This window comes from Scyliorhinus canicula, chromosome 21 (assembly GCF_902713615.1).
Source record: "Scyliorhinus canicula chromosome 21, sScyCan1.1, whole genome shotgun sequence".
Lineage (NCBI taxonomy): Eukaryota > Metazoa > Chordata > Chondrichthyes > Carcharhiniformes > Scyliorhinidae > Scyliorhinus > Scyliorhinus canicula.
In genome coordinates, this window is record NC_052166.1 from 33436428 (window position 1) to 33464323 (window position 27896).

The window sequence follows — 27896 nt, forward strand, 5'->3', positions numbered from 1 at the left end:
GAGATGGACAACGGCTCTGAAAAGCCAATAGAGTATTTGCCAAGAACCGTCTCAGAGGCTGAAAAAGGTTATTCACAAATCGAGAAGGAAGGACTATCAATAGTCTTTGGCATCAAGAAATTCCACCAGTACTTACATGGTGGACACTTTACCATTTTTTCTGAGCACAAATCGCTCTTGTGTCTCTTCAAGGAGGACAAGTCTAACCCGCCGATCGCCTTGGCAAGAATTCAATGATGGGTGTTAACTCCATCTGTCTATAAATATGGCACTGACTGTTAGGAATGGGTTAACAGACCTTCAATTGAATACTAATTTGATGTTAATTATCCAATATAAGTCACTGATATATAAAGAGGTTACAGATGGCACTATTTGGTGGTGGAGATTTGTGTGATGTTGGATCAAAGAAATAAAGGTATTTTGTGGAGAAGCAGAAATCTTGACTCCTTTGCTCTACAGCAACCCAGGTAGTCAAACACTGACCTAGAACACACATAGTGAATGCAGATGCTCATAGTCACCCACCCTTTCAAGCAAGTTTCCCATATACCCCGGAAACACAAAATATCATCATGGCTTTATATTTTTTAGATACATTTCCAGTCTCGACGATGCTGATCATGAACTGGATCAATCAAGAACCATTTCTGGTCTAAAGTGAGAGACAAAATACTTATAGGATGGGTAAATGAGCCCGTTTCCAAGGAAATTAAATCATTCTTTATCCGCAAGAGTGAATTGAGTTGTCAGGATGGTATCATACTCTGGGGAGCAAGAGTAGTCTTTCCAGTACTAGACAGAGAGCTGCTCCTAACTGAATTACACAGCGCTCATCCTGGCATCTCTAAGATGAAGATGCTTGCCAGGAGTTATGTGTGGTAGCCTGGTATTGGTTCTGGTATCGAGAAGTACAATTCTTATCAATAAATACATTTCGTGATCACTAATGGAATCTGTGAAAGCGCATCTTTACAAGACCCTTGCTTTCCATGGTGAATATATGTGGGCTAGACCTTGGTGTGCAGGGCACGAATCAAAGTTTGTGGATGATTGAAGCTTGGAAGCATTGTGGACTGTGAAGAGGTTAGAATAGAACTTTAAAAGGGCAGGCAAGTTGGTGGAATGGGTGGACAGATGGTATTCAATGTAAGGAAATGTGAAGTGATTCATTTTAATCGGAAGAACATGGAGAGACGAAATAAAATAACCTGTACCGCCATAGAGTACAAGATCAAGGAGGTTTTGGTGAACTTGTACCAAATACGAGTTCAGCTTCAGCTGGAGTATTACATCCAGATCAGGATGCTGATCTTTAAGGGCAGCACAGTGGCGCAGTGGTTAGCATTGCTGCCTCATGGCTCTGAGGTCCCAGGTTCGATCCCGGCTCTGGGTCACTGTCTGTGTGGAGTTTGCACATTCTCCCTATGTTCGCGTGGGTTTCACCCCCACAACCCAAACATGTACAGGGTAGGTGGATTGGCTACACTAAATTGCCCCTTAATTGGAAAAAGTTAATTAGGTACTCTAAATTTATTTTAAAAATGGATGCTGCACTTTAGGGAGGGTATGGATGCAGGAGCAAGTGCAGAAAAGATTCATGGAAATGATTCTAGGCATGAGGAAAGAAGCTATGAAAATACATTAGAGAGAAGGCCGAGTGGAAATTTGACAGTGGGATTCAAAATCATGGGGAGTCTGGACAGAGTAGACAGGGAGAAATTGTTCCCACTCAGGAAAGGATCGAAAGTGAGAGGGCACAGACTTCAAATAATTGACAAAAGAAGCAAAAGTGAGGTGAGGAAAAAAGATTCACGCAGCAAGTGGTTAAAGGTCTGGAATGCACTGAGAGTGTTGCGGGAGCAGATTGAATTGAAGAATTCGGAAGGGAATTAGATTTATCGGAATATGAAGAATGTGCGGGGAGAAGGCAGGAGAATGGCACAAAGTGAGTTGCTCATTCAGACAGCAGTGGGTCAAAATGGGGTCTTTCTGCCCTGTAACAATTCAGCGATCCATCCATGCCAGGTCTTTAATATAATTTGATGAAGCTCCTCCCACAACTTCCTTCTCAGGAGTTGAAGAAAGCTCAGGTTTCTCTGAACCTTCCTCATAGTTCACCCTTGTTTTTAGCTGGGAATTAGCATGAATTATATCTCCCAGCAGACAGTTGAAGAGGGTTTCTGAGGAAAGATACCACATGAGACCTGGTGACCTGTTTTATACTTTGAGGCGGGGGGAGAGAGACATCAAAAAGAAATAAAAATGAATGAAATAAGTAACTTATCTCTCTTAAGAATGAACAGTTCCAGAAAATGATATCAAGCAGTTAATAAAAAGGTAAGTATACTATTCAGTTGCATCTGGTCATCAGGGTAAAGGATATTATGTACCATAGCTAATGAACATTATAGCCACAATGCATAACTATTATCTAACAGGTACAGTATGTTCTATTAATTGCACCATGTTGCGTTTATAGTTTCCTCTGCAAATAAAACTTGTTCAGCTTTTTACTAACTGTTTTTGGCAAATTAATACGGGTGACCTCATGCAGTACAGGTACAAAAATGCTTTCTTTGGCTTGAGTCCTGCGCTGGGTTGTGTGTGAGTTCGAGGCACACTAAAAGTCCGTTATCAATGAATGGGCTTCAGAAAAGTTTGTCAAACATTGCAAATGAACGTGAAAGCTGTGCCTGACCGACCGTTGCAAATAAAAATAACAAATCTGTTCAATCAAATGTTCTGCAGGTTGTAAAGCAGCAACACCCGTAACTTTGCAGAGTGGTAAAATGTTTCCAACAACTTCACAGTTCACATAAACGCACCAGTGATAATAACCGTGGCGCTATTTCTGGAAGTTTAAACAAAAGTGTTTACACCTAGGATGCACCATTCACAAGGAGATGGAACTTCCTTGTCAAGGATTTCGCTACAAAATTAAAAATTCTTCCCTCCACACGGCGATGCAATGATGCATCACCACTGTGAGCTGATTCGAGAACAACTTGTACTGGGCATGTTTTGCTATTTTCAATGGACATGCCACAAAATACGTGGGAGACTTTTTTTTGCAACAGCAAACCTGAGTCCCGATAGCTGGGTTATTGTCGTTTCTGAGAACTTAAATCTCTTTTTTCCTCATTTCTTAAGAATTGGGGAGAACGATTGCACCAATGAGGTGTTTGGAGAAAGAAGTTGGGTCAGGCCTGATATCTGTCCAGATATTACGATCACCCCCTCCTCGCATTCCCATGGCGTGAGACTGCACACAATGCACGATTCTAGCATGCAAGCCACTATGAAACAGGTTGCTGACAGGCCGGACATTTAACAGAAACCCAGGTTCACGTGAGACCCACATGTCTCACAGGCATCCCGCTCTTCTGAAAGTGGGCCTGCGCCCATGCGGCAGGATCTGCTTCAGCAGTCTCAGGAAGGCTTTGTCAGAAGGTAAAGGGCTGCAAATGAAGGAACCAGCCAGAGAGAAGGCTTCCAGGTTTTTGGAAACGGACCTGGACACCTTAGAGATGGAGTTTTGAGATGAGGAGAGGCACCATTTTTCCACAAGGAGTCAGGAGTACCTCTAGGTGCACCTTCAGAAATAAATGGGAATAGGCGACCCAGGAGGTCAAGCCCTGGAGTCTTGTCCTGAGGACCTGGCAGAGTGCAGAGCACTTATTGATCTCCCCTGGGTGATCATGATCAGCGATTGTATCCGCAAAGAATTGCTCCTCACCACTGCACCACAAGCCTCACCTGCAGCTCAATGCACCTCCTGCCCAATCATTCAGCCAGCAGCAGTCAGAACCGTTGCCTCATCGAACAGGTTTTTGATTGGCAAAGAAGTCAAGGGTTATGGGTTTTGTGGGTTGGCAGGGGGCAGTGGTGAAGAAGTGGTGATGGCAGGAGGGTGTAGGAATGTGGAGTTATGGCCACAGTCAGATCATCAATGAACTTATAATAATAATCTTTATTAGTGTCACAGGGGTGGCACGGTAGCACAGTGGTTAGCATTATTGCTTCACAGCGACAGAGTCCCAGGTTCGATTCCCGGCTTGGGTCACTGTCTGTTCTCCCTGTGTCTGCATGTGTTTCCTCTGGGTGCTCCGGTTTCCTCCCACAAGTCCCGAAAGACGTGGCTGTTAGATGATTTGGACATTCTGAATTCTCCCTCAGTGTACCTGAACAGACACCAGAATGTGGCAACTAGGGAATTTTCACAGTACCTTCATTGCAGTGTTAATGTAGGCCTGCTTGTGACAGTAATAAAGATTACTATTATTAAGTAAGCTTGCATTAACACTGTAATGAAGGTACTGTGAAAATCCTCTTGTCACCGCATGCGGTCCAGCGCTTGTTCAGGTACACTGAGGGAGAATTCAGAATGTCCAATTCACCTAGCAAGCACTTAATAAATGCTGGAGCAGACTTGATGGGCTGAATGGTCTAATCTGCCCCTATTTCAAATAATCTTAAATCCCGGTCTGATGTTTCCACGTATTGCACTTTCTGGCAGAAATCAGTGAACAGCAATCAGTAGCAGGGATGCTGGCTGATTTCCCCCCTCCCTCCCCATCAGCCCAAGGACTTTGTGCTCATTTTACATCCTTACCAGCCAAATACTGAGCAATGACACCTGAATCTGAATGTAAAATCTGTCAGGAGTCTATAGTAAACATTAATATGTTAATATGCAGTGAAGCATCTGAGTCTGATATCACATGTCCAAAAATAAAAACACGTAGTAACACACACGTACGTGTCACCTCCTGTGCTTAATAAATATGTCATTGCTATAAATAACCTGTTTTCTCCAGTCGTGATATCATTGTAACTCACTTGACCTAGATAATATGAATATTTGAATTCATAATAGGCATAGTGGCAATCTCAAACAAATTACTTGAGAAGCTTACAAATGAGTCCATGCTTATTCTCGCATATGATTCAGTGCCAACACACTGTAGTCATATTGGCTGATACTTGTCAAAGATCTCTTCATACCATTCACAACTTTTAAAGGTGCAGCCCTGCCACTGAACCTTTTGTCCGTTGGTATTGCAGTTTTATTGTCTGCTTCTATAATGTACCAGACACAAGCTCCCAAAGTCAGGAGGACAGGAAAAATGCCTGAGGAAGTATGAGTATGTGTGCATGCAAGCACACTCACGCATTGTTTTCAAAGAATGAAAAGAGCACCCAAGGGAGCCACCTCATCGCCCAAACCACCTGAGAAATGAGAGTTCCTGCTCCACATATGCAGAGGAGGCAGAAGAGGCAAGTGATCCACAGCTTGGAGATTGCACTGTTTTGGTGTTATTGTATCAATTTACTCTGCCTGCCACATTCAGAGATATTGTCCTATTTAAAATAAACTGGACATCTCTGTAAAATAGAGAAAGTCGGAAATCAATAGGGCCTCACGGTAGCATGGTGGTTAGCATCAATGCTTCACAGCTCCAGGGTCCCAGGTTCGATTCCCGGCTGGGTCACTGTCTGTGTGGAGTCTGCACGTCCTCCCCGTGTGTGCGTGGGTTTCCTCCGGGTGCTCCGGTTTCCTCCCACAGTCCAAAGATGTGCGGGTTAGGTGGATTGGCCATGCTAAATTGCCCGTAGTGTAAAGGTTAATGGGGGGATTGTTGGGTTAGGGGTATGTGGGTTTAAGTGGGGTGATCATTGCTCGGCACAACATCGAGGGCCGAAGGGCCTGTTCTGTGCTGTACTGTTCTATGTTCTATGTTCTAATAGGTCGAGTGTTGCATAAAGAAGCTGTGCAGTGTGATTTCCAGATTCAAGCTCTCAGCATTAACTTGCGCATAACATCCAGCCTGATCTAACAAAACATATCTGAGAATTAAGCAAGCCGTTTTGTATTATCCCATTCATGAATGACCAGCTGAGACAGGGCAGCAAAGTGGGTGAGAAATAACCCTTTAATTCAAGAACATGTGTTCAAACCTCAAGGGTATGGATTTCATTCTGGCCCAGGCAGATGAGAAAGAAATCCTCTCTGCTAGCTGTTAACAATTCCGTGTGAAAATGGGTTTGTGTTACCTTGAATCGGAGGTCTTGACGCACAGTAGCCCCAGTGGCAGCTCCGCCATATTATGGGACGGAAGCTTTGGCTTCAAGTTCCACTTGAGGACTTGTGGTCAAGTAAAGTGCATTCATGATGCGGGCAAACAGGTATTAACTTCTAAATGCATCCAACATATGCCAGTGTTGGTGATAAGAGCAGGAGAGATTCCTAGTCGGCCATATGTTGGAAAGTAAATCACTATCCAAAGCTCGAGGCTACAGCCTGCATGTCCGTTGCCACAGCAACGCGGGCTCCTTGTTGAGCCTGTTGGCTCAGTCGGTCAGATGGTCGGTTGAGTATCAGATTAGAGCCAACAGTGCGGGGTTTGATCCACATTCTGACTGGAGTGGATGTGGGCCCTGCCTCCTTGCCTTACCTTTGGTGGAGATTGTGGCGCTGTGGGTCAGACCTGCCTTTGGGCAGAAGACTGGGGAAGAAAATCTTGAATCATGGACTAGCAACAATTAACTTCATGACATTACTTGTCTCATTCAGGGAGACCACAAAGACGACTTGCGGTGAATAGAAATGTCACCCTGTGTTAGAGCTTAGAGTAGAAACTGGATAAAGCAGCTTATTTCAGCATCATCTGACCATTGTCGTCCCTGATCTGGGAACAAATTGGAAGAATTCCCAAAATCGACATGCCCTTACCTTGATGATATCCTAAATTCATTCCTTTTTAAAGGAGTCTTTCAAAAATATTTTCTTTAGAATGCACAAGTCAAAGTTTTCAGACAAACTGTGAAATTTTGGAATCTCCACCTATTAAATCTCAGCAACGTGCTGTGCTGTAAGTACTCACATGGATCGTACAGGATTTGAGCGTAATCAGGCTAGAATCAGCCAAACCAGCTCAAAAGGTTGCAGCTTTTTAAACACAAGTTACATTGAGTGTAAACTGAGTTTCCTCGATCCTTAGCGATGCTTTAAACACTTTGTACTGGAAGTGAGTCCCGCCCGCAAATGTGTCCATGGCCATCACCCTCCACACATAAAAATAAAGAGGCTGATAGCTTTCCACCAGATACACATGTTGACTCGTGGAACAATCACATGGTCCAGTAAAACATTTTTCCGGCTTCCAGTGATTTAAAAATCAGATTGATCATAGATGGAGGACGAGACGCTCTTATCAAAAATTATCTTTTTTTGTGATTATCCATTTTCAATTGTATTAATTGGAACCACTCGAAATAAAACAAGGAATATATTTTACAAACAAAAGCAGAAAATGATGGGAATGCTCAGCGGGTCGGGCAGCATCTATGGAGAGAGAAATAAGAGTTTAACGTTTTGAGTCCGTATGAATCTTCTTCAGAGCTAAAGAGAGGGAGATTATATACTGTATAGGAGTGGGTGAAGCGACTGTAGCAGAGCAGTAGGTTGGAGCTAAAAGAGATTGCATTAAAAATGTGTAAGTCAAGAGACAGAGGAAGTGTTAATGGCAGTGTGAAGAGTGAAAGTAGGTATTAGTCTTGGCATAACGCTAAGGTAGAATGCATTAATGGGAGCACAAAGAGAGTTCAATGAAAGCATAGCTAAAGAACAAGTGACAGATGGCCCAGTGGGGGAGGGGAGGGTGGTTTTTCATTTGGACAAATAATGTTTTGGATATTTAAAAAAAGGGTCAAGCTGTAGGAGAAACTTCATAGCCTAAAGTTGTTGAACTCCACATTGAGTCCTGAGGCTGTAACATGCCCAATCGGAAGACAAAAATCAATGCTCCTCCAGCCTGCGTTGGGCTTCACTGGACATTGCAGCAGGCCAGGGACAGACATGTGGACATGTGGAAAAAGATGCTGAGTTTAAATGGCAAGTGACGGGAATGTTGGGGTCATGCTTGCGGACTGAGCGAAGGCGTTCCGCAAAGCAATCACCCAGTTTCCCCAATATGGAGGAGACCGCATTGGAAGCAGTGAATACAGTAGATCAAGGAACTTTTCCATAATTTTCTGCTTTTGTTTGTAAAAGATATTCCTTGTTGTATTTAGAGTGGGGCACCGGTGGAGTTCCAATTAATACAATTGAAAATGGATAATCACTAAAAAAGAGAAAGAGTGCTTCACCTGAAAAGAGTGCTTGGAGCCATACGCGCTGAGAATAGAGGAGGCAAAGGGGCAGAATTTGCACCTTCTGTGACCGCAAGGGAAGGAATATCTTTTTATGCTGACCAATTACACTGGCTTTTGGAAAACGTTATGTTTGCGATAATGCAAATGCGTTTGTATGAAAATTTGAACAATAATTTCACGACAGAAAAACAGTGCGATCTCAAGCACAATTTATGCCAATTTTCCTGATTACAGACTATCCCCGGCTGAATGATACTGCCAACAGGTATTGAAATGTCAATGAGATGAATCTTACAATATGTAACAGTTGTTATTCTATTGTTTTTTCAGTAAGTGCTAATTTTGAAACAAGAGGTGAAATGCTAAACTCTGGAGGGATGGTTCTGCTATCTAATATGTGCGACACTAATTAGATATATCATGTAAAGATAAGTAAATTTATCTGGGTATTTTGTTTTCTGAATTTAATTGAATACCTTCCTCCTCGTCGGATTGAGAAATACTGCCCGTTTGATCTGATTCTTAAAAGACAGCGAAGTGAACAACATTTGTGAAAAAAGCAGTATGTTGCACTGTGCAAAGGATGCGCAACTAGAATGCGGAAGCATAGTCACATTGTTATTGACTTTAGAATGGTGATCATCTTTGTCCACAAAAGATCCTATAATTTGACAGCCTCTATGGAGATGTTGTTAGCACAAACACTGCTGGAAATACTCAGCAGGTCAAGCAGCGACTGTGGAGCAAGAAACAGATCAATGACCTAACATCAGAATGGAAATTTCTGATAGAGTATTGTCAACCTGAAACATGAACTCAGTTTCTCTCTCCCCGTATGGTGCCAGATCTGCTGAGTATTTTCACCATGTTTTTGTCTTTTTTTCAGATTTTCAGCATCAGCAGTATTTTATATTTGTGTGGAGATGTAACTCCAGTTAACCTTTGGACACTAAGCATCAATTTGGCATGGCCAATAAACCTAATCACTCGATGACTATCTAAAATTGATGGCCTCTTGCCACGCTGTTCCTCACATGTACAAACATTCTCCCTGTATCCAGTATATCAAAGCCTTTCTTAATTTTAAGACCTCTATTAGGACACCCCCACAGCTTTCATTTTTAAGAGTTGAGACCCAATCTAATATTTGTCATGATTGATCATGCAATGATATTTCATTCTGAAATGGGGCTCTGTACATTAAGATTCTGTCGAGTTTTGCAGCACAGAAAAAGGCCATTCAGGTCTATGCTGGTGTCTAGGATCCATGCAAGCCTTTTCCCACCCTTCTTCTCAACATACCCTTCATGTTCTGATTGAGCTTCATTTTAAATGCATCTATGCTAATTCACTCAACCACTCCACATGAAAGCGTGGTAAAGTATATTTGCAATAAATGTTACCATGACAACAATGACACTTGAAAATCAAAATTATGTTAGCTTTTTTATGAAGCTTAAACCTATCGGCTGCTGCACAAGGTATCTAAATTGACATTAAATGAGGAAGCTAAACACATCTTAGTGTTTTTTTTTATAAATTTAGAATACCCAATTCATTTTTCCAATTAAGGGGCAATTTAGTGCGGCCAATCCACCTACTCTGCACATCTTTGGGTTGTGGGGGCGAAACCCACGCAAACACGGGGAGAATGTGCAAACTCCACACAGACAGTGACCCAGAGCCGGGATTCGAACCTGGGACCTCGGCGCCATGAGGCAACAGGGCTAACCCACTGCGCCACCGTGCTGCCCCTACACATCTTAGTGTTAAAGCAATAGCGACACACCCACACATCAAAACCTCACATTAATCTTTTGTCCCGCTTTCAAAAAGTTTCATTCGAACTGTTATCTTATGCTGACCTTTCAACCTAACCAATCAATGAAGTAAAGATAAACAAACTGATAGGGTTGATGTTATGATCTCCAAATGTCTTTAATTTTGTAAGATTCATTCAGCTGTGTTTTGGAATCTGTGAGAGATAACTTAGAGTTCAGAGGGAATAGTTGAGCAGCAAAGTGATCTGCTGTGAAACGTTCAGGTGACATTGAACATTCTTTGTTTCAGAGCACAAGATTTTGAAATGCGTAATAAAAAGGAAAATGCATTGTCCTCCTTCACAACAGAAATGACTTGAAATGAACAGATATGGCAAAACATATAGTTGTCGCTTCGCTGGTAGTACACTTACATCAGAGTGAGGATATTGTGGGTTCAAGTTCCACGAGGATTTGAGCATAGAGATTTTGGTTGATCCTCCGATCCAGTATGAGGGGGTGCTGTACTGTCTTTTAGATGGGACATTAAACTGACTCTGCCTGACCTCTCAGGTGAATGGGAAAGTTCCCATTGCATTATTTTGAAGAAAAGCAGTTAACCATCTGCAGTGTCCTGGCCAATATTTGTCCCCCAATCGTCATCACTAAGACAGATACGTGGTCATTATCACGTTGATGTTTGTGGGAGCTTGCTGTGCACATGTTCTGTGCCCCAGTTCCTATGCTGAAACTTTTTTTAAATTTAGAGTGCCCGATTATTTTTTATTCCAATTAAGGGGCAATTTTGCGTGGCCAATCCACCTAACCCGCACATCTTTGGGTTGTGGGGGTGAAACCAACGCAGACACGGGGAGGATGTGCAAACTCCGGGATTCAAACCCAGGTCCTCAGTGCCGTAGGCAGCAGTGCTAACCACTGAGCCACGTGCCGCCCGCCTATGTTACAACTTTGACAATACGTCAAAAGTGCTTTTTTTGGTGATAAAATAATTTGGGACATCCCGAGGTTGTGAAATGCAGCCATAAAATATCCGTCCTTCTCTTTTAATCTTTCTTTCAATATTGAGAGGAAGCAAAATAGAACAGTTTTGGCTGGTTATGGTGTATGAAGGAGGTCAGTTTTTGCAGTGGGGGTTTTGATGGAATGATACAAGATAACTGCGGTCAACTGTGGATATCTAATGAGAATTTAATTTTTTCCAGTACTGAGAGACTTCTGAAAGGAGATGGTCCCACTTCACTTCACTAGAACAAAGAAAAGTACAGCACAGGAACAGGCCCTTCGGCCCTCCACGCCCGTGCCAACCATGCTGCCTGACTAAACTACAATCTTCTACACTTCCTGGATCCGTATCCCTCTATTCCAATCCTATTCATGTATTTGTCAAGATGCCCCTTAAATGTCACTATCGTCCCTGCTTCCACCACCTCCTCCGGCAGCGAGTTCCAGGCACCCACAACCCTCTGTGTAAAAAACTTGCCTCGTACATCTACTCTAAACCTTGCCCCTCGCACCTTAAACCTATGCCCCCTAGTAATTGACCCCTCTACCCTGGGGAAAAGCCACTGACTATCCACTCTGTCTATGCCCCTCATAATTTTGTAGAACTCTATCAGGTCACCCCTCAACCTCCGTAGTTCCAGTGAGAACAAATTGAGTTTATTCAACCGTTCCTCATAGCTAATGCCCTCCATACCAGGCAACATCCTGGTAAATCTTTTCTGCACCCTCTCTAAAGCCTCCACATCCTTCTGGTAGTGTGGTGACCAGAATTGAACACTATACTCCAAGTGTGGCCTAATTAAGGTTCTATACAGCTGCAACATGACTTGTCAATTCTTATACTCAATGACCTGGCCAATGAAGATAAGCATACCATATGCCTTCTTGACTACCTTCTCCACCTGTGTTGCCCCTTTCAGTGACCTGTGGACCTGTACACTTAGATTTCTCTGACTTTCAATACTCTTGAGGGTTCTACCATTCACTGTATATTCCCTAATTGCATTAGACCTTCCAAAATGAAATGATTTGCTTTCATTTTGAATCAGAACAACTGCATAGACAAATTTCAAAACTTTCAGCATTTGTTCAACTGATAGCCTGAATTATTTTTATGTTTATAAAGGTAGAAAAAAGCTGATGGAGTGTACACGTGGAGCTTTGCTCTCCCAATCTGGAGAGATATTTTGTAAAGCTGCACCCATATCAATGGCGGCTTTAATAAAATGTTCAATAGCATGTCAATGTTTTGTGTCACAGCCACCTCCCTTACATTATCTCTTAAATGAATCTCAGTATCATCTTCTCCAGCCCACGTTTATCGCTGAACTATTTGATCACTACTATAGTATTAAACTAACTTACAAAAATATCTCCACTTGACAGGTGAAATTTGCCATATTTTTCCAACTTTCAATGTCACCTAACTAACTCCCATTAGAGATAATATGACTCATTTTGGAGAATTTTTCACTAAATTAAATATAGATGTACGGGAAATTTATATATTTTTTCAAACAATGTTATTCTGTTTTCACAAAATTAAATACACTTGAAAGAAGCCAATTATACACCTAATTCATTTTTCTTCAAAAACTCATGGGCCTTACCCACCATCAATCATCTCTGGACTAATTCCAGAGTCTGCTCCTCTGTTCCCTTTTCAAGAAAATCACCTCAAGAATCATTCTTCACATGAAGAAACCATGACTTTCACTTCAGACTTGAATTTTCCTTCTATTTCTTTATACTTGTGTCCCATTTTCCAACAGTTATACTTTAACTTGAAGCGGTATACCAGTTTATTTTTTATTTTCCATGTTTTATAAGGTTCCCCCTCACTTGTCTCCTTTTAAGGTTGAAGAGTCCAACTTGACTAACCTTTCCTCATTATTCAGTCCTCAGACACTCAGGATTAGTTCCCTGGCTCAGGTTTATCGCTACGCTATTTCTTGGCCATATTGTCCTTTGTCCAATCAGGAAATGTTGAATCTCATCCACATTCTTTTGAAGGGAAGCTTAATTTTACCTATGTCATCACTGACATTTATATGTTGTTATGGTCCCACTTGATGTTATAACTGGACAGGAAGATCCCAGAATGGTACCATGGCTCAAAAGGCTGGATTCTCCACTGTTGGGATTCTCCGTTGCACTGGCAACAAACCCACACCCGGGGATTTCCCGACAGCGTAGGGCTACCCACAATGGGAAAACCCACTGGCTGGCTGGCAGAACGGAGAATTCTGCTGCTGGCTGGATGGAGCATCCCGTCCCATAACTTTTATTTATTTTATAAAATGCAGAGGAACAGAGTCACAGGATCGCTAATTAGAATTAACAGCAAGATAAAAGCATTTATTATGCAAAAAAAAAAATTGGATTATGATGCAGTGCTCCTTTCCGCCCTCTTAGCTTAACAATTCCACTCAGGTTTTAGGATTAACACAGAGTACAAAGTACACCTTAAGCTGAAATGGTCTCATCAACACTAAGACCCTTTTAAGCACACAAGATGGCTGAGGGCAAATACAATCTCCATTCTAGCCCCCCAAGTGAATGTTTGTGGATATCTCCTCAGAATACCCCCTAGATGATTATCATGTGAGAGTTTCCAAACCCCAATCCCAAAACACATTTTAAAATCTTCTCTCATAATTCTACTTTCCCTTAGTGGTTTGCAATCCAAAATCCAAATGACACTTTTAAACAAAGCTTCCACTTTTAGCAGTGAATCCAGTCCAGGACTTTACACCAATCCTTTTTGGATTTCTTTGTCTTGACGACAATTGCTTCAATTCTCAATTCCCAGACTGTATTAAAATAGCATCAAACATTAAATTTACCTTTCAAGGCTGCTGTCCCACTTTTAATCTGTCTAATGCAATTTTCCCTTTAACACTTTATTTACTCTTTCTAGAATTGTTCTCGGTGATACCTTGGTCTCTGTCCTTTTAACACCAGCTGTTTTAAACATTCTTTCTGTTCCAATTTCTGAGTTATCTGCACTGTAACCTGTACTCCAGAAAGCCTTCCTCTTTGTAGCTCCCATCCTGTCCAGTCTTTCTTCTGGCAGAGTAAAGAGACATTTCTCTCCCCAAGATCCAGTCTCCATCTTCCAATAAATTCAGCTAAAACTGAAACCTAAAAGTTTTTTTTTATCCTTACAAGGGCCTCCAATTGCTAAGCAACCCATGCTAGTTATATTTATTCTTCATTCATAACCCTCTCTAAGTACAATAGAATCACAGTTGGAATTAAAACCAACTCTGACACATAAAACACCTTTGTCCAGCATGAATCTAATTACAGGTTTTACCCTTCCAAGGACAGAATCATTAAAACAAATGCACTTTAAACTATATCTTATGTCTAATATTTGCCAATACAAATATAAATCCCTTAAAACTACCTTTATTTGCCTAACAATTTTACGAATTGGTACAGGTATAGGATGGTATATTGGATTTGGAATCTGTAGGGCCCAAATTATATTGTGGATGGATAGGGACAATATCTTCTTGGACTGTTATTTGTAAGGTTCTTATGTGATAGATGTGACTATGGTCCTATAGCATGAAGCTATCCTTAATTTGGCCTTATTTGGCATTTTTAGCACAGAAAGGTAGCATGATTGTTACTGTGGGAAATCAAAAATTTGCTCTGATGGTGCAGCCTACCTCTGTCTTATATAGGAGTTAAAAAAACAAAACCTATAATTTTTTCCTCATCTCTTGAGTCACCACCCAACAGCTATGAACCAAGTGTGTGGTGTTGGGTTAGTGAGTCCCAAATGATGGCAAAGCCTAATTTTACATCCACACATGTGGAGGATAAGTAGAATTGTAACTGAAAGTAAAATACTTCTGTACATGTGCAAATCAGAGATGAATTTAATACATCCATGAACACATTTTTTTGTTATTCTTGTTTAAATATAAGAACATGGGAAATGAAGGCTGGGGTAGACCATGTGCCCTCTTTGCCATTCAGTTTGATCATGGTTGATATTGGACTTCTACTCCTTTTCCGATGACTCCCCATATCCCTGGATTCAGTAAGATCCATATCTCAACCTTAAATAATCCCAACAATACAGCACCCACAACCTTCTGGTGTAGAGAATTCCAAAGAATCAAAACTTCTTGAGGGTTAAGACATTGCTCATAATCTCATTCCTAAATGAGCAGGCCCTTATTCTATGGCTGTGGCCACTTGGACTACATTCCCAGTCAGAGGAAACAACCTCTCAGCCTCTTGTCAAGAAATCAAATTTATTTGGTGGCGACATGATGGCATAATGGTTAGCACTGCTGCCTCACAGCTCCAGGGACCTGGGTTCACTTCCGGCTTCAGGTGGTTGCCTGTGTGGAGTTTGCACTTTCTCCCCTTGTTTGCGTGGGTTTCTTCCGGATGCACCGGTTTCCTCTCAGAGTCCAAGGATGTGTAGGTTAGGTGGATTGGCTATGGTAAATTGTCCCTTAGTGTCCAAAAGGTTAGGTGGGGTTAATGTTACGGGAATAGAGTGGATGCGTGAGTTTAAGAAGGGTGCTCTTTTCAAGGGCCGGTGCAGACTCAATGGGCCGGATGGCCTCCTTCTGCACTGTTGGGATACTGTAGGTTCAAGGCTGAGTTAGACAGTCTTTTGATAGACAAGGGAGTCACATGTTAAGGGAGGGAAGACAGAAACGTGGAGTTTAGACCACAACCTCATCAGCCATGATCTTGTTGAATGGCAGAACAGGCTTGAAGGGCCAAATGGTCTACTCCGGCTCTTTGGTCTGTTGGCTAATGTTTCAGCTCACTACCACTGTCCAGTGATCTCTACAAATAGAGATAAGCTTAACTACAATTTCAAACTGGACAACCCAGTTTTTCAGGGTGAGCAATCTGTTCACTTACAGACAATTGAAAACCAAATAATCTGGTTTGCAGTTACCTAATTGGAATTCAGCGAATAAAACATTGCTATTCAAGAAAGGAAGGAGAGAGAACACAGGAAACTTCAGGCCAGATAGCCTGACATGTCATTGGCAAAATGCTGGTTCTGTTATTAAAGAAGTGTAAACAATGCACCCAGAAAATCATAATATGATCAGACAAAGTCAAATGCTTATTTGGAGGGAAATCATGTTTGACAAATTTAATAGAATTTTTGAGGATGTTGGTAATGAAGTAGATAAAGGGAAACCAAAAGATGTACTATACTTGGATTTCCAAAAGGCATTGGATAAGACACCAGCAAAATATATGATAAGCAAGATAATGCTCCTTGAGTTGGGGGTAATAGTTTGGTTTCTATTGCCTAATTAGAAGTTAGCAAATGTAATGCCCCTATTCAAAAAAGGAGGAAAAGAAAACAGGGAACCGCAGGCCAGATTACATATCTTGTCAAGTCCCTTCATGAATCTTGAATGATTCAATGAGATCATTGCTTATTCTCCTGAACTCCAGAGTGGATATGCCCATTTGCTTAACCTCCCATCATAGGACAACTGTCTCATCCCAGAGGCCAATCCAGTGAACCTTCACTGTTCCACCTCCAATGCACGAATAGCCTTCCTTAAAAATGAGACCAAGGACTGGATTCTCCGCCCTGCTGTGCCACATTTCTATTTCACCCTGCCGGTGGGAAGCTCCATTATGCCGGCCGGTCAATGGGGTTTCCCATTGTGGGGCAGCTGGCCATCGGGAAACCCCCGGGCTGCCGGCAAAATGCAGCATCCCGCCAGTGGAGAATCCAGCTCCAAAACTATGCACTGTATTACAGAATTGGTCTCAACAAAGCCCTGTACAATTGTAGCAAAAATTTTTTTCTTCTCTTGTACTCCAATACCATTTCAATAAATAACAACATGCCATTAGGGGCAGCAGGGTAGCATGGTGGTTAGCATAAATGCTTCACAGCTCCAGGGTCCCAGGTTCGATTCCCGGCTGGGTCACTGTCTGTGTGGAGTCTGCACGTCCTCCCCCTGTGTGCGTGGGTTTCCTCCGGGTGCTCCGGTTTCCTCCCACAGTCCAAAGATGTGCGGGTTAGGTGGATTGGCCATGCTAAATTGCCCGTAGTGTCCTAATAAAAGTAAGGTGGTGGGGGGGTTGTTGGGTTACGGGTATAGGGTAGATACGTTGGTTTGAGTAGGGTGATCATGGCTCGGCACAACATTGAGGGCCGAAGGGCCTGTTCTGTGCTGTACTGTTCTATGTTCTATGTTCTATTTGCTTTCCTAATTGCTTTATCTGCATTCCAGCTGTCTTCATTCCTGGTCTGAGTATACCCAACTCCCTTTGAGCATCAACATTTGAAAGTTTCATGTCTTTTAATGAGTACTCTGCTTGTCTATTTCTATTACCAGTGAATAATCTCACACTTTCCCAAATTATATGCCATTTGCTACGTTGTCACCCACTCACTTAATCGGTACATCACTCTTTGCAATCTCTTAATGTCCTCCTCAATGCTTCCAATCCCAAATAGCTTTGTATCATCAGCAAACCTTGATACATTAATCTCTACCCCTCCATCTTAAATTGTCAATATAGATTACGCATGGCTGAGGCCTTCACGCTGTTCCTTGCAGAACTCCACTAGTTACAGCCTGCTAACTTGAAACAATCCCATTTATCCCTACTTTTTGCTTCCTGTCTGGTAACCAATCCTCTATCCATTCTAAGCTCCAGTGTGCATCAGCCCAATCTGTTCAACATTTCTTTGTAAGATAAGCTCTTCGGTCCAGGAATGAGTCAGCTGAGCCTTCTCTGAACTGTTTGGAAACACAATTAGACCCTTTTTCAAATAAGTAGGGCAAAACTGTACATAGTACTCCAGCTGTGATCTCACCAAGGCCCTGTACAGCTGCAGTAGAACTTCCCTACTTTTATATTCCATCCCTTTACAATAACACCAACATTCAATTTGCCTTTAGAATCACTAATTCCTAAGACAAGGAGCATCTTCTCCCCTGCCACCCCTCTACCTCCCCCGTCGCCAACTCACCCTTCCAGTTAGGAAAACTAAGGGCGATCATGCAGTGAGGATATTTGCCTAATATAATGAGGGATCACAAACTTAAAAATGGACATTTCTTAATGTCTCAGTCACCCATTAATTCTGCACTTTCAACTGACAAATTGCTAAGATTCACATTGAATGGAAATCATTGTGGTTCTATAATTATTCTTGGTGTAATATTTTACTGGAGTCTGTGAATCAGCTTACTTCCCAATTATTCTAGTTATTTTATTTCCATGACCTTGCCTGATTGTGTGGAAGGGGAGAACGGACATTTTGTTTGTTTTTTCCTTTTCATGTGACGTGAGCATCACTGGCTTGGCCAATATTTATTGCCCATCGGTAATTGCACTTAAGAAGGTGATGAGCCATCTTCCTGAAGTGCTGCAGCCCATCTGGAGCAGGTACACCCAGAATTCTGCTGGGAAAGGAGTTCCAGGAGTTCTGTGAGAGTGAAGGAATGGTGATATACTTCCAAGTCAGGATGGTGGGCGTCTTGGAGGGGAACTTGCAGATGATGGTGTTCCCATGCATCTGCTACACCTGATCCTTCTATTTGGTAAAGGTCTTGCATTTGGAAAGTGTTGTTGAAGGGTCTTTGGTAAGTTGCTGCAATGCATCTTGTACAGATGTGGCACAGACTTCTGTCATTGTGCATTGATGGTGGAGAGACTGAATGTTTAAATTGATCGACGGAGGCCGCTTTGTCTTAGATGTTGAACTTCTTGAGCATTATTGGAGCCTCAGCCTTTAAGACAAGTAGAGTATATTCCATCACACCTGGCTTGTGCCTTGTAGATGGTGGGCAGGATTGAAGGAGTTAGCAGGTGAGTCATTCACCTCAGAATTCACAGCCTCCAGCTTGCTCTTTTTATTTATAGGGCCGATTCAGTTCAGTTTCTGGTCAATGGTAATCCCAAGAATGATAGTAATGGGGGATTCAGTAATGGTAATGCAATTCACTGTCAACGGGAGGTGGTTAGATTCTCTCTTGTCAATTCCTGGAAAGAGGAAGCCAGTCAGCTGGGATTAAACCCCCTCAGATTTTTTATCTACAAGGTATTCATTCATTTCTATGTAATATTGATTTTACTAGGCTGTGATTGACAGCTTCCACACACACCAGACTGTCACCATTGTTTCATTCATCTCCCTTAAAGCTTCAGTGGCTTTCAAATAGTCAGCTACGAAAGTAACATCAAGCTATGATTGACAGCTCCTGGACCACATCAAATAGAGTTAACTGTTTCTGTTAGTTTCACAGCTGACCACTTCAATGCCACCCAGGCGGAAAGGAAGATGAATGAAACAATGCAGACAGCTGGCCGTGTGTGGAAGCTGTCAATCACAGCCTAGTAAACTCAATTTCATAGAGAAATGAATGAATGGCCTGCAGATCAAAGCTCTGAGGGGGTTTAAACCCAGCTAACTGTTTTTCTCTTTCCAGGAATTTACAGGTACTGTTTCCTGTGCCTGAGCCACACATGTATTCCCAGGTGAGTCATAAAGCAGTGATTTTCTTTCACTGCCTCTGGACTGCTCGCTTGCTTCCAAACATGGGTCTCTCACTGGGGAGGCTTCTAAACAGAGGTCTTTCTTCTGGGGAGGGGGGGGGGGGGGGGCTTCCAGGCACAGGTCTCTCTCATGTGGGCCTATGGTTGTGGTCTCTTTCATTAGGGTGGGGGTATCTTCTATTAGCGGTCTCTGGCAGGGCAATGATGGAGCTGTGGAGGAGGGATCAGGTCACCCCCGTACTATGCAGGGGGGCAGGGGGTGACCCAGAAAATCCCACTGAGGGCTGAATTGCATTGTGAGTGGGAGGGAGGCCAAGCCACCAGATCTCGCTGCCCGATAGCAGGATTCCTTAGAAAATCCCTTGATGTCCTCTCCATGCATACCTTTACATGGCTAAGGATTGGGAATCGCTTCCTGATTTGCGCTCCCAGCGTGAGGGCAAATCAGGTGCAATCGATTCCGGCGGAAGAACATAGTCTCCCAAATGGGGCATTCCGGTCCCTATGTCTGATCCTAAGATGAAATGAAGGTAACTGATGAAGCAGCTGAAGGTGGTTGGGCCGAGAACACTACCTTTCAGTGATGCCCTGGGACTGAGGTGATTGACCTCCAACACCCCCACAGCCATCTTCCTTTGCGATGGGTTTGACTATAACCAATGCAAAGATTTTTTCAATTCCCATTGACTTCAATTTTGCAAGGGATTCTTGATGCCTTATGCAATTCAATATTGCCTTGGGCAGTACGGTACTGTAGTACAATTGGATAGCACTGTGGCTTCAAAGCACCAGGGTCCCAGGTTCGATTCCCCGCTGGATCACTGTCCGTGCGGAGTCTGCACATTCTCCCTGTGTCTATGTGGGTTTCCTCCAGGTACTCCGGTTTCCTCCCACAGTTCAAAGACATGCAGGTTAGGTGGATTGGTCATGATAAATTGCCCTTAGAGACCAAAAAGGTTAGGAGAGGTTATTGGGCTACGGGAATAGAGTGGAAGTGAGGGCTTAAGTGGGTCGTGCAGACTCGATGGGCCAAATGGCCTCCTTCTGCACTGTATGTTCTATGTTCTAATGCATATTATTCAGAAGTAAAAAGACAGAAAATGCACGTAATACGCAGCATCTCAGCCAGGTGAGGTGTTTGACTTGTGTTTCCAGTATATTCTCGATATTATTCACGTTTGCATTTCTCTTTTTACCGCACTATGATTTAGACCAGGGGTGGACAAACTACGGCCCGCGGGCCGCATGCGGCCCGCCAAAGGTATTTCTGCGGCCCACCAAGTCATTAAAAAAAAAAAAAATTTTTTTTAAAAATTTTTTTTTTAAATTTTTTTTTTTAAATTTTTTTTAAGGTTAATGCGGGGGGGCTGTTGGGTTACTTACTGGTATAGGGTGGATACGTTGACTTGAGTAGGGTGATCATTGCTTGGCACAACGTCGAGGGCCGAAGGGCCTGTTCTGTGCTGTTCTATGTTCTATATGAGGCGCCCAGAATCATAACCGGGTGAAGTAATTATTTTACTTAATATACTATGCGGCCCTTTGTGAATTGTGAATTTCTGAATGTGGCCCTTGCACGGAAAAGTTTGCCCACCCCTGATTTAGACATTGTGTCAATGCGCATCCTGAAGTGGGCGGAAAAGGCTCAACACATTAATAAGCGTTTACATTAAAAACGCCCCCCACCCCACATAATATGCTGTAAAGATTGCTGTCTGGCAAAGCCTTTATAGTCCAATATGACTTTCCTTCAGAAGAATTCTTCTCTGAAAAGTCATTTTCGACTTGAAACTCTTCTCTCCCCACCGATGCTGCCCGACCTGCAGAGTTATTTCGCAGTCAGAAGATCGGTTTTGCGCAAGGGGGGAGGGCATTTGGCCCATCTTGGCTGCCCCCCCCCCCCCCCCCCAAGTAATTAATTTCCTGTCAGTCTCCCTCCACCCCATCCCACTCCCGATATACTTTTCCTTTTCAAACACCTCTAATTCATTTTTGAACGCCTCAATTGAAGGCGCCTCCGCCACACGCCAAGGCAGGGCGCCCCCCCCCCCCCCCGCCCCCCTCCAAAAAAAACCTGAAGCACTGCCTGTGTGGAAAAGGTTCTAGCATTGTTTTTATTTTCTTGGTTCCTCCAGCGGCAGCATCCCACCGTATGTTGTTTGTGTGGGGGTGGATTTGAATTTCCCGCCTTGAGACAGACGAAACTAATGGGCGTTTTCTAAACAGTAGTGGGTGCGGGGGAGTGGAATTCAACGTTAAACCCCCCTTCCCTTTCCGACCAGGCGGGATCTCCGCCCACCACCGAGTTCATGCATGCACACCACAAACAAGGCTGTGAAAAGCTGGTTCCCTCTCTGTGTACCGGAGGGACAGGAGATCCAGACTCCTGTCCCTGGGTTTTATTCCAGTCTGGCTCTGTCAGGGGGAAAAATCAGTCTCTCTCCCGCGCGTGTTGGCCGGATCTGTATTCAGAGAATGGGGCGAGCGACTCTGACAAGACTCGCTCGGTTTGTCCCGTTCGTTCGAGGAGGCTGTGCCTTCCAGTCTTCAGGGAGGGAATGAGGGCTGAGGGGGAGAGGAGGGGGAGGAGGGTGCGTGCACAAGTGAGGGGCTGATGTCCGCTCACACCACCGACCCAAACTGTGACATAAGCTCTCTGCTATCGTGGTCATGTAACCAATTTATTCCCTTTTAATTTTTACTGTTGTCATTGTTCGTCCACAATGAGTTTTCTTTCTCTCAGGCAATTGCCCAGTACGCGTCTACCCCTGGTTCAATATTCTCATCGCTCTCTGGACAGAGATGTCTTGTCCCCGTATGCTAGGGGCTGCAAAAGCACCCCACCCACACGCACCCTCTGGGAACCAGTGAGAGGGTATTTACGCAGTGCAGGATTTCTTACAAGTCATTTGCTTGCACAGGATCGAGTGGACCCTCAATTCGTGTGATAGTTGCAGTTTGCCCCTGTGCTGGAGGAGACGTTTTGACACTTGCCGGGTGTTTCGAATAACCTATTTTTCTTTTGCCGGGCGATTTTCCCTCCGCCCCTGGTGGTTTGTAAATACGATTCAATTGTTTGTGATTCTTTCGCCTGGGCTACATCACACCCAATTAAAGCTACCCCACGCCCCCTCCCCTCGCACTTGCAAAGTGTCAGGGCTGCAGACACTAAACTGCTGCTTTCTGCAGCCTTCATTTATTTCAAAATAAACATTTCTTCACTGCGCGCCCTTTCAAAACATTCCCTGAAATGAAACGTGGAACTCCGCAGCTGTCAACATGGACTTGCACACCTACCTCATGCCCCTTTAAGAGGGGCGTTGCATAATGTGACACGGTGACCTGAACAGACCTTGCAAGGGGTGTGGGGGGGGGGGGGGGGGGGGTGGAGAAGGCCGGAGACTACACGCGCCATTCACGGAGTGTTTTTTTTATTGTGCGCGTGGTTTATACAAGGCATACAGACGTGCCACCTCGCTTGGAGCGGGGCCGACACAACACATCCCGGGGATGTACAATCGCCCCGCCCCCCAATATTCCTGCGCTCCTCTGAAACTTCCCCGCCAGCCGCTCAACACCAGCAAATATACATGAGGGCGAAGCGCGAAACCTGAACCGTGCTCACAAACGTGAGAGTCGGCGCTTCCTCACCCTGAATGATCTTTCAGGCAGCAAAGTGGACAATCAGTTGGACGCCAAAGAACCAAAAATTGGTTCTCACACGACCTCCCCCCTCCCCGATCTCGCCCAGCACACGGATCTCTAACGTGGGGCATATCAGAATGGGACGTGCAAGAATGCCAGGCTCTTCACCCAACATGACATCATTCTCTCGCTCGCACACGCATTCACATCACGTCGGTGTGTTTTTTTTCCACAGCCCCCGTTTTATTTTAAGGTGACTGCTTCAGTGGGGTTGTGTAAGGTGTGTGCGGGAGGGGAGGAGGGTGCAGGCCGCCTTCCGAGTGAATCTTCACCTCCTTGTCGAGCTGCATTCGCGCGCCAAGCGCTTACACACAAACACATAAACACACACACACGCGCTTCGGAATGAGCGGCCCGAACACACGAGAGATGCCACAGCTCTGCGTGTGAAAGGAGATTGTTGACCTGTGGAATGCTGCTGTTTGTATGGGGACTGAGCTGATCTCTGCCCCCACGGCGGGGGCGAGAGAAGGAGAGGAGCAAAATGTGAGGGAGAGGAAGAGAGAGGGGAGCAAAATGTGAGGGAAGGATTGAGCAAAATGTGAGGGAAAGATTGGGGAGGAGAGGAAGAGAGAGAGGAGCAAAATGTGAGGGAAAGATTGAGGATGAGAGGAAGAGCGAGGAGTAAAATGTGAGGGAAATGTTGAGGAGAGGAAGAGAGAAGTAAAATATGAGGGAAAGATTGGAGAAGAGAGAGGAGCAAAATATGAGTGAAATATTGGAGAGGAAGAGAGAGAGGAGCAAAATGTGAGGGAAAGATTGGAGAGGAAGAGAGAGAGAGGAGCGAAATGTGGGGGGAAGATTGAAGAGGAAGAGAGAGGAGTAAAATGTGAGGGAAAGACTGGAGAGGAAGAGAGAGAGGCGGCGGGGAAAGTTTTCACAGATAGTATCGTCCGGGCCGCAGACGTAAACAATAATGTCACATTGAAAAAAACAAGATTGCACATGCGATGAGATAACGAGAGCAGATCATCTTATCGACCTCCCGAACGACTCGGTAAATAGGGCTATTTCAACAAGTCAAGTCCCCAGCATTGATTGACCCCGAGCGATGTTACGAACATTTTCCCCCTCCCTCTCAAATTAAAATCTGACTAAAAGTAAAAGAAAAAAAATCCGCAGACAAAAACTCGCCGTTTATTGCAAAACGCGCCAAGATTATGTTGTTTTCTTTTTTTTTAGCCCGGGGGTGGGGGAAGCACCAACAGTAAAATAGTTGCTGCGAGCCGGTTGCAAGCTGGGCGGCGAATGGTGCAAGAATTGCGCCGCATCTCTTGATCAACCTCCAGTATATCGAGCGCGCGTGTGTGTGTGTTGTTTATGTGAATTGCACCGAGTCTTGGGAGGAGGGGAGGTTTCACCATTAATTCCGGGGTTTATCTGCGGCCGAGGGGAGGCGAGCCCCTTCGCTTCGCGGTGGGAGTACGGTTTTGTTTTGCTTTCACCAGTTCAAAGCAAAACATTGTCCCCGGTGTGCGCGCCTGTGGGATTCTTTCAGCTGGGGATTACGCTCCCTGTTGGCTGGGATCGGGATCAAAAGCGCCGAGCACTTTCACTGTTACCGCAAGGCAGGACGACACGCCCTCACTCAAATTTATATCTTAAACCATTCATAGAATCAGGAGCCTTAAAGTGGCACCGTTACGTTTAGTGTGTGTGCGACTGTTGTATGTGTGTGTGAAGGGCAGGAGAGCGAGAAAGTAACATCAAGTAAAAAAAAACATATTTAAGATAAAATAAACTATTGTCTTTGATGTTTATCGAAGCCACAGCATTCACAGGGGCCGGTTTGCGATGACAGTGATTGACATTGAGGGTTAAGAGTTGAGGGTTAAGAGTTGGGTACACATTTAAGCTTAATTGCAATGTTCCCCAAGTTGAAAATTTAGTTTCAGGTATCGTGTTTTTTCCCACTGGGAGTCAAGTCTCGACACGTTTCTGACAAATTTAAGATGATTAAAATTATTATAAGCAGACCAAACAAACTTGTGCACAGAACAAACCGCGTGTTGTAACTATTGACACCTCCAAAGTTACTTTGAGGGGGGTTTTGGGGGAGTGAATTGCAGTGCGGGACATCACTTGGTCAGCTGGATGACACTTACCTGCGATTACAGCTGGAGACCGCTGCCCTCCTTCGGGTCTCACCCTGACTTCCACAGTGAACCTCCGCCTGGGGAGCTCGGTGCTCGTTCGGAGGCGCAGCTGGTTGCTTTTCCCGGTGAAGTACAGCAGCCTGACCGGGCTCTCATCGTGCGGCGGCGGAGGCGGCGGCGGCAGCTGCCGGGGAGGGTGGTCCGAGGCTGGCCGGGGCACTGCCCGCTTGCCACGGGGCAGCCTCGTGCCACACGATCCCGGGAAGTCCGCCCGGGGGCCAACCCGGTGATCCAGGGCCAGGAGGAGGGCTCGCCTGGAGCGCCGAAGCCGACCTGCCATCTGCCCGTCACACTCCGACCCCACAGCCAGGGCTAAGAGGCAGAGAGCGGGTAGCGCACTCCAAACTTGCATCTTCTTTCGAGTCAAGTCTCTCTCTGTCCCTTTCACTCACTCCCTGTCTCTTTAGACTCTCCCTCTCTCTCTCTCTCTCTCTCGCTTACAAGTTTCCTCTTCTGCCACCTCAATCACAATGATCCGCTACACAGAACCTGTTTTCTTAATAAGACACGACCCCTTTCCCTAGCCTCCCCCCTCTCAAACACGCACTTGAAACAGAGATGGATAAACAAGAATATGCTAATTTATTAGCCTGCACCAACTAAAGCACCACCTTCTTAATGTTTCCAGTGAAAGGATTCTAGTAACCGTAAACTGACTAATCAATCAGATTGAAAACATTAAATTTCTCACTTGGATCCCTCCACACACACACACACAGTTTTGGGTGCCCTGACCAAGATACACACACACAGCTTTGGATTTATTTTAGACCTCTGACTTTCCCCAATGCAAGATTCAGTAACAATTCCTTCAGGGAAATAAAACTTTTGTTTTTTAGTAGTTCCATTTTTGTATAAAAAAACGAATAGAATTTAACGTCAGATCGCGCCAAGCGACTTGTGAGTTCGAAACCAAAGCTCTTGGCGGGTTCTTAACGTGTTTTTTATTTTTGTTTTTGAGGGGGGGGGGGGAGTCTTGTTAAATATGTATTTACTGTATTCGCGCGTTTACAGTTTTCGTAGCCCGAGACAGTGTGATTTTTGGCTGCGTTTCTTTTTAACCAGAAGTGACCGGGGTAGCTGTTGCCTGTTATGAGTGAGTGTTTGTGTGCGCGAGTGAGTGAATGTGTCTGAGTGAATTAATATGTGTGAGTGTGTATAAGTGTGTGAGTGAGTTTGAGAGTAAGTGTTTGAGTACGAGTGTGTGTGTTTGTGAATGGGTGTGTGTGAGTGTGAGTACGAGTGTGTCTGTGAGTTTGAGTGTGTGTACAGATGAGTGTGTTCGTCAGTGAGTGTGTGTACAGATGAGTGCGCGAATGTGTGTACAGGTGAGTGTGTGACTGTACAGTTTAGTGTGTGAATGTGAATGAGTATGTGCACATATGAGTGTTTGTGTACTGTTGAGTGTGAGAGTGTACAGATGAATGAGTGAGTATGTGTGCACAGGTCAGTGTCAGTGAGTGTGTGTGTACAGATGAGTGTGTGAGCGTCGGCGAGTATGTATAGATGAATGTGTGTACAGATAAGTGTGTGTCAGTGAGTGTGTGTACAGGTGTCCGTGAGTGTAAGCAAGTGTGTACAGGTGAGTACATCAGTGAGTGTGTGTACAGATGAGTGAGTGTGTGTGAATGAGTGTGTGTACAGATGAGAGTGTGTGTCAGTGAGTGTGTACAGATGAGAGAGTGTGCACAGATGAGTGAGTGCGTATAGATGAGTGTAAGTGTGTATACAGATGGGTGTGTGAGTGCAGGTGTGTGTGCAGATGAGTGAGTGTAAATATGTACTAGTGTGGGTGGGTGTGCAAATGAGTGTAAAGATGAGCGAGTATGTACAAATGAGTGTGTGTACAGATGAGAGAGTGTGTATATATGAGTGAGTGTGTACAGATGAGTGTGTGAGCGAGTGCACAGATGAGTGTGTGAATAGAGATGAGTGTGTGATTGTGTGCAGTTATGAATGAGTATGTACAGATGAGTGTGTGTGAGTGTAAAGATGAGTGTGTGTAGAGATGAGTGTGTGTACAGATGAGTGTGTACAGATGTGTGTGAGTGAATGTGTACAGATGAGTGAAAGTGTACAGACGAGTGTGTGTATAGATGAGTGTGTACAGATGAGTGTGTGAGTGAGTGTACAGATGAGTGTGAGTGTACAGATGAGTGTGTGAGTATGTCTAGATGTGTACAGATGAGTGTGTATAGAGTGAGTGTGTACAGACGAGTGAGTGTGTACAGATGAGTATGTGTGTACAGATATGTGAGTGTGTGTAAGATGGATGTGTGATGCGGGACGTTCGGGACGGTACTCTTGATTTTAGGTGTACTCTAGCTCCCTCCAGATGTTATTGGCTGGAAATTTCACTTCAAACACGCCGTCTGAGAGCGCGTTCATCAGTTGGGGGCAGGTTTTGAGACTAAAAGGAGAGACCTCGATTGGGAAGGGGGTGTAATTTGAACTGCAATACACATTTCACCAAAACCACATCTCCCTCAATTTGACCTCAAGGTGCGCGGAAAGGGAATGGATCAGTGGCTTGTCAGTATTTTCCCCACCAGAACCCCATTGCATTTTAATA

At 44.2% G+C, this 27896-nt stretch overlaps 1 protein-coding gene across 2 annotated transcripts in view; it reads right to left on the minus strand.

Annotated features, from left to right (window-relative positions):
* Positions 1-25831, minus strand: part of pappaa (pregnancy-associated plasma protein A, pappalysin 1a) — a 375278-nt gene extending 349447 nt beyond the window's left edge. For both annotated transcript variants that reach the window (XM_038782243.1, XM_038782242.1), the window contains exon 1: positions 25274-25831. In XM_038782243.1, coding sequence (XP_038638171.1) covers positions 25274-25676 — 403 coding nt within the window. In that variant the 5' untranslated portion in view covers positions 25677-25831. The remainder of the gene's footprint in view (positions 1-25273) is intronic.
* Between the last annotated feature and the right edge of the window lie 2065 nt (positions 25832-27896).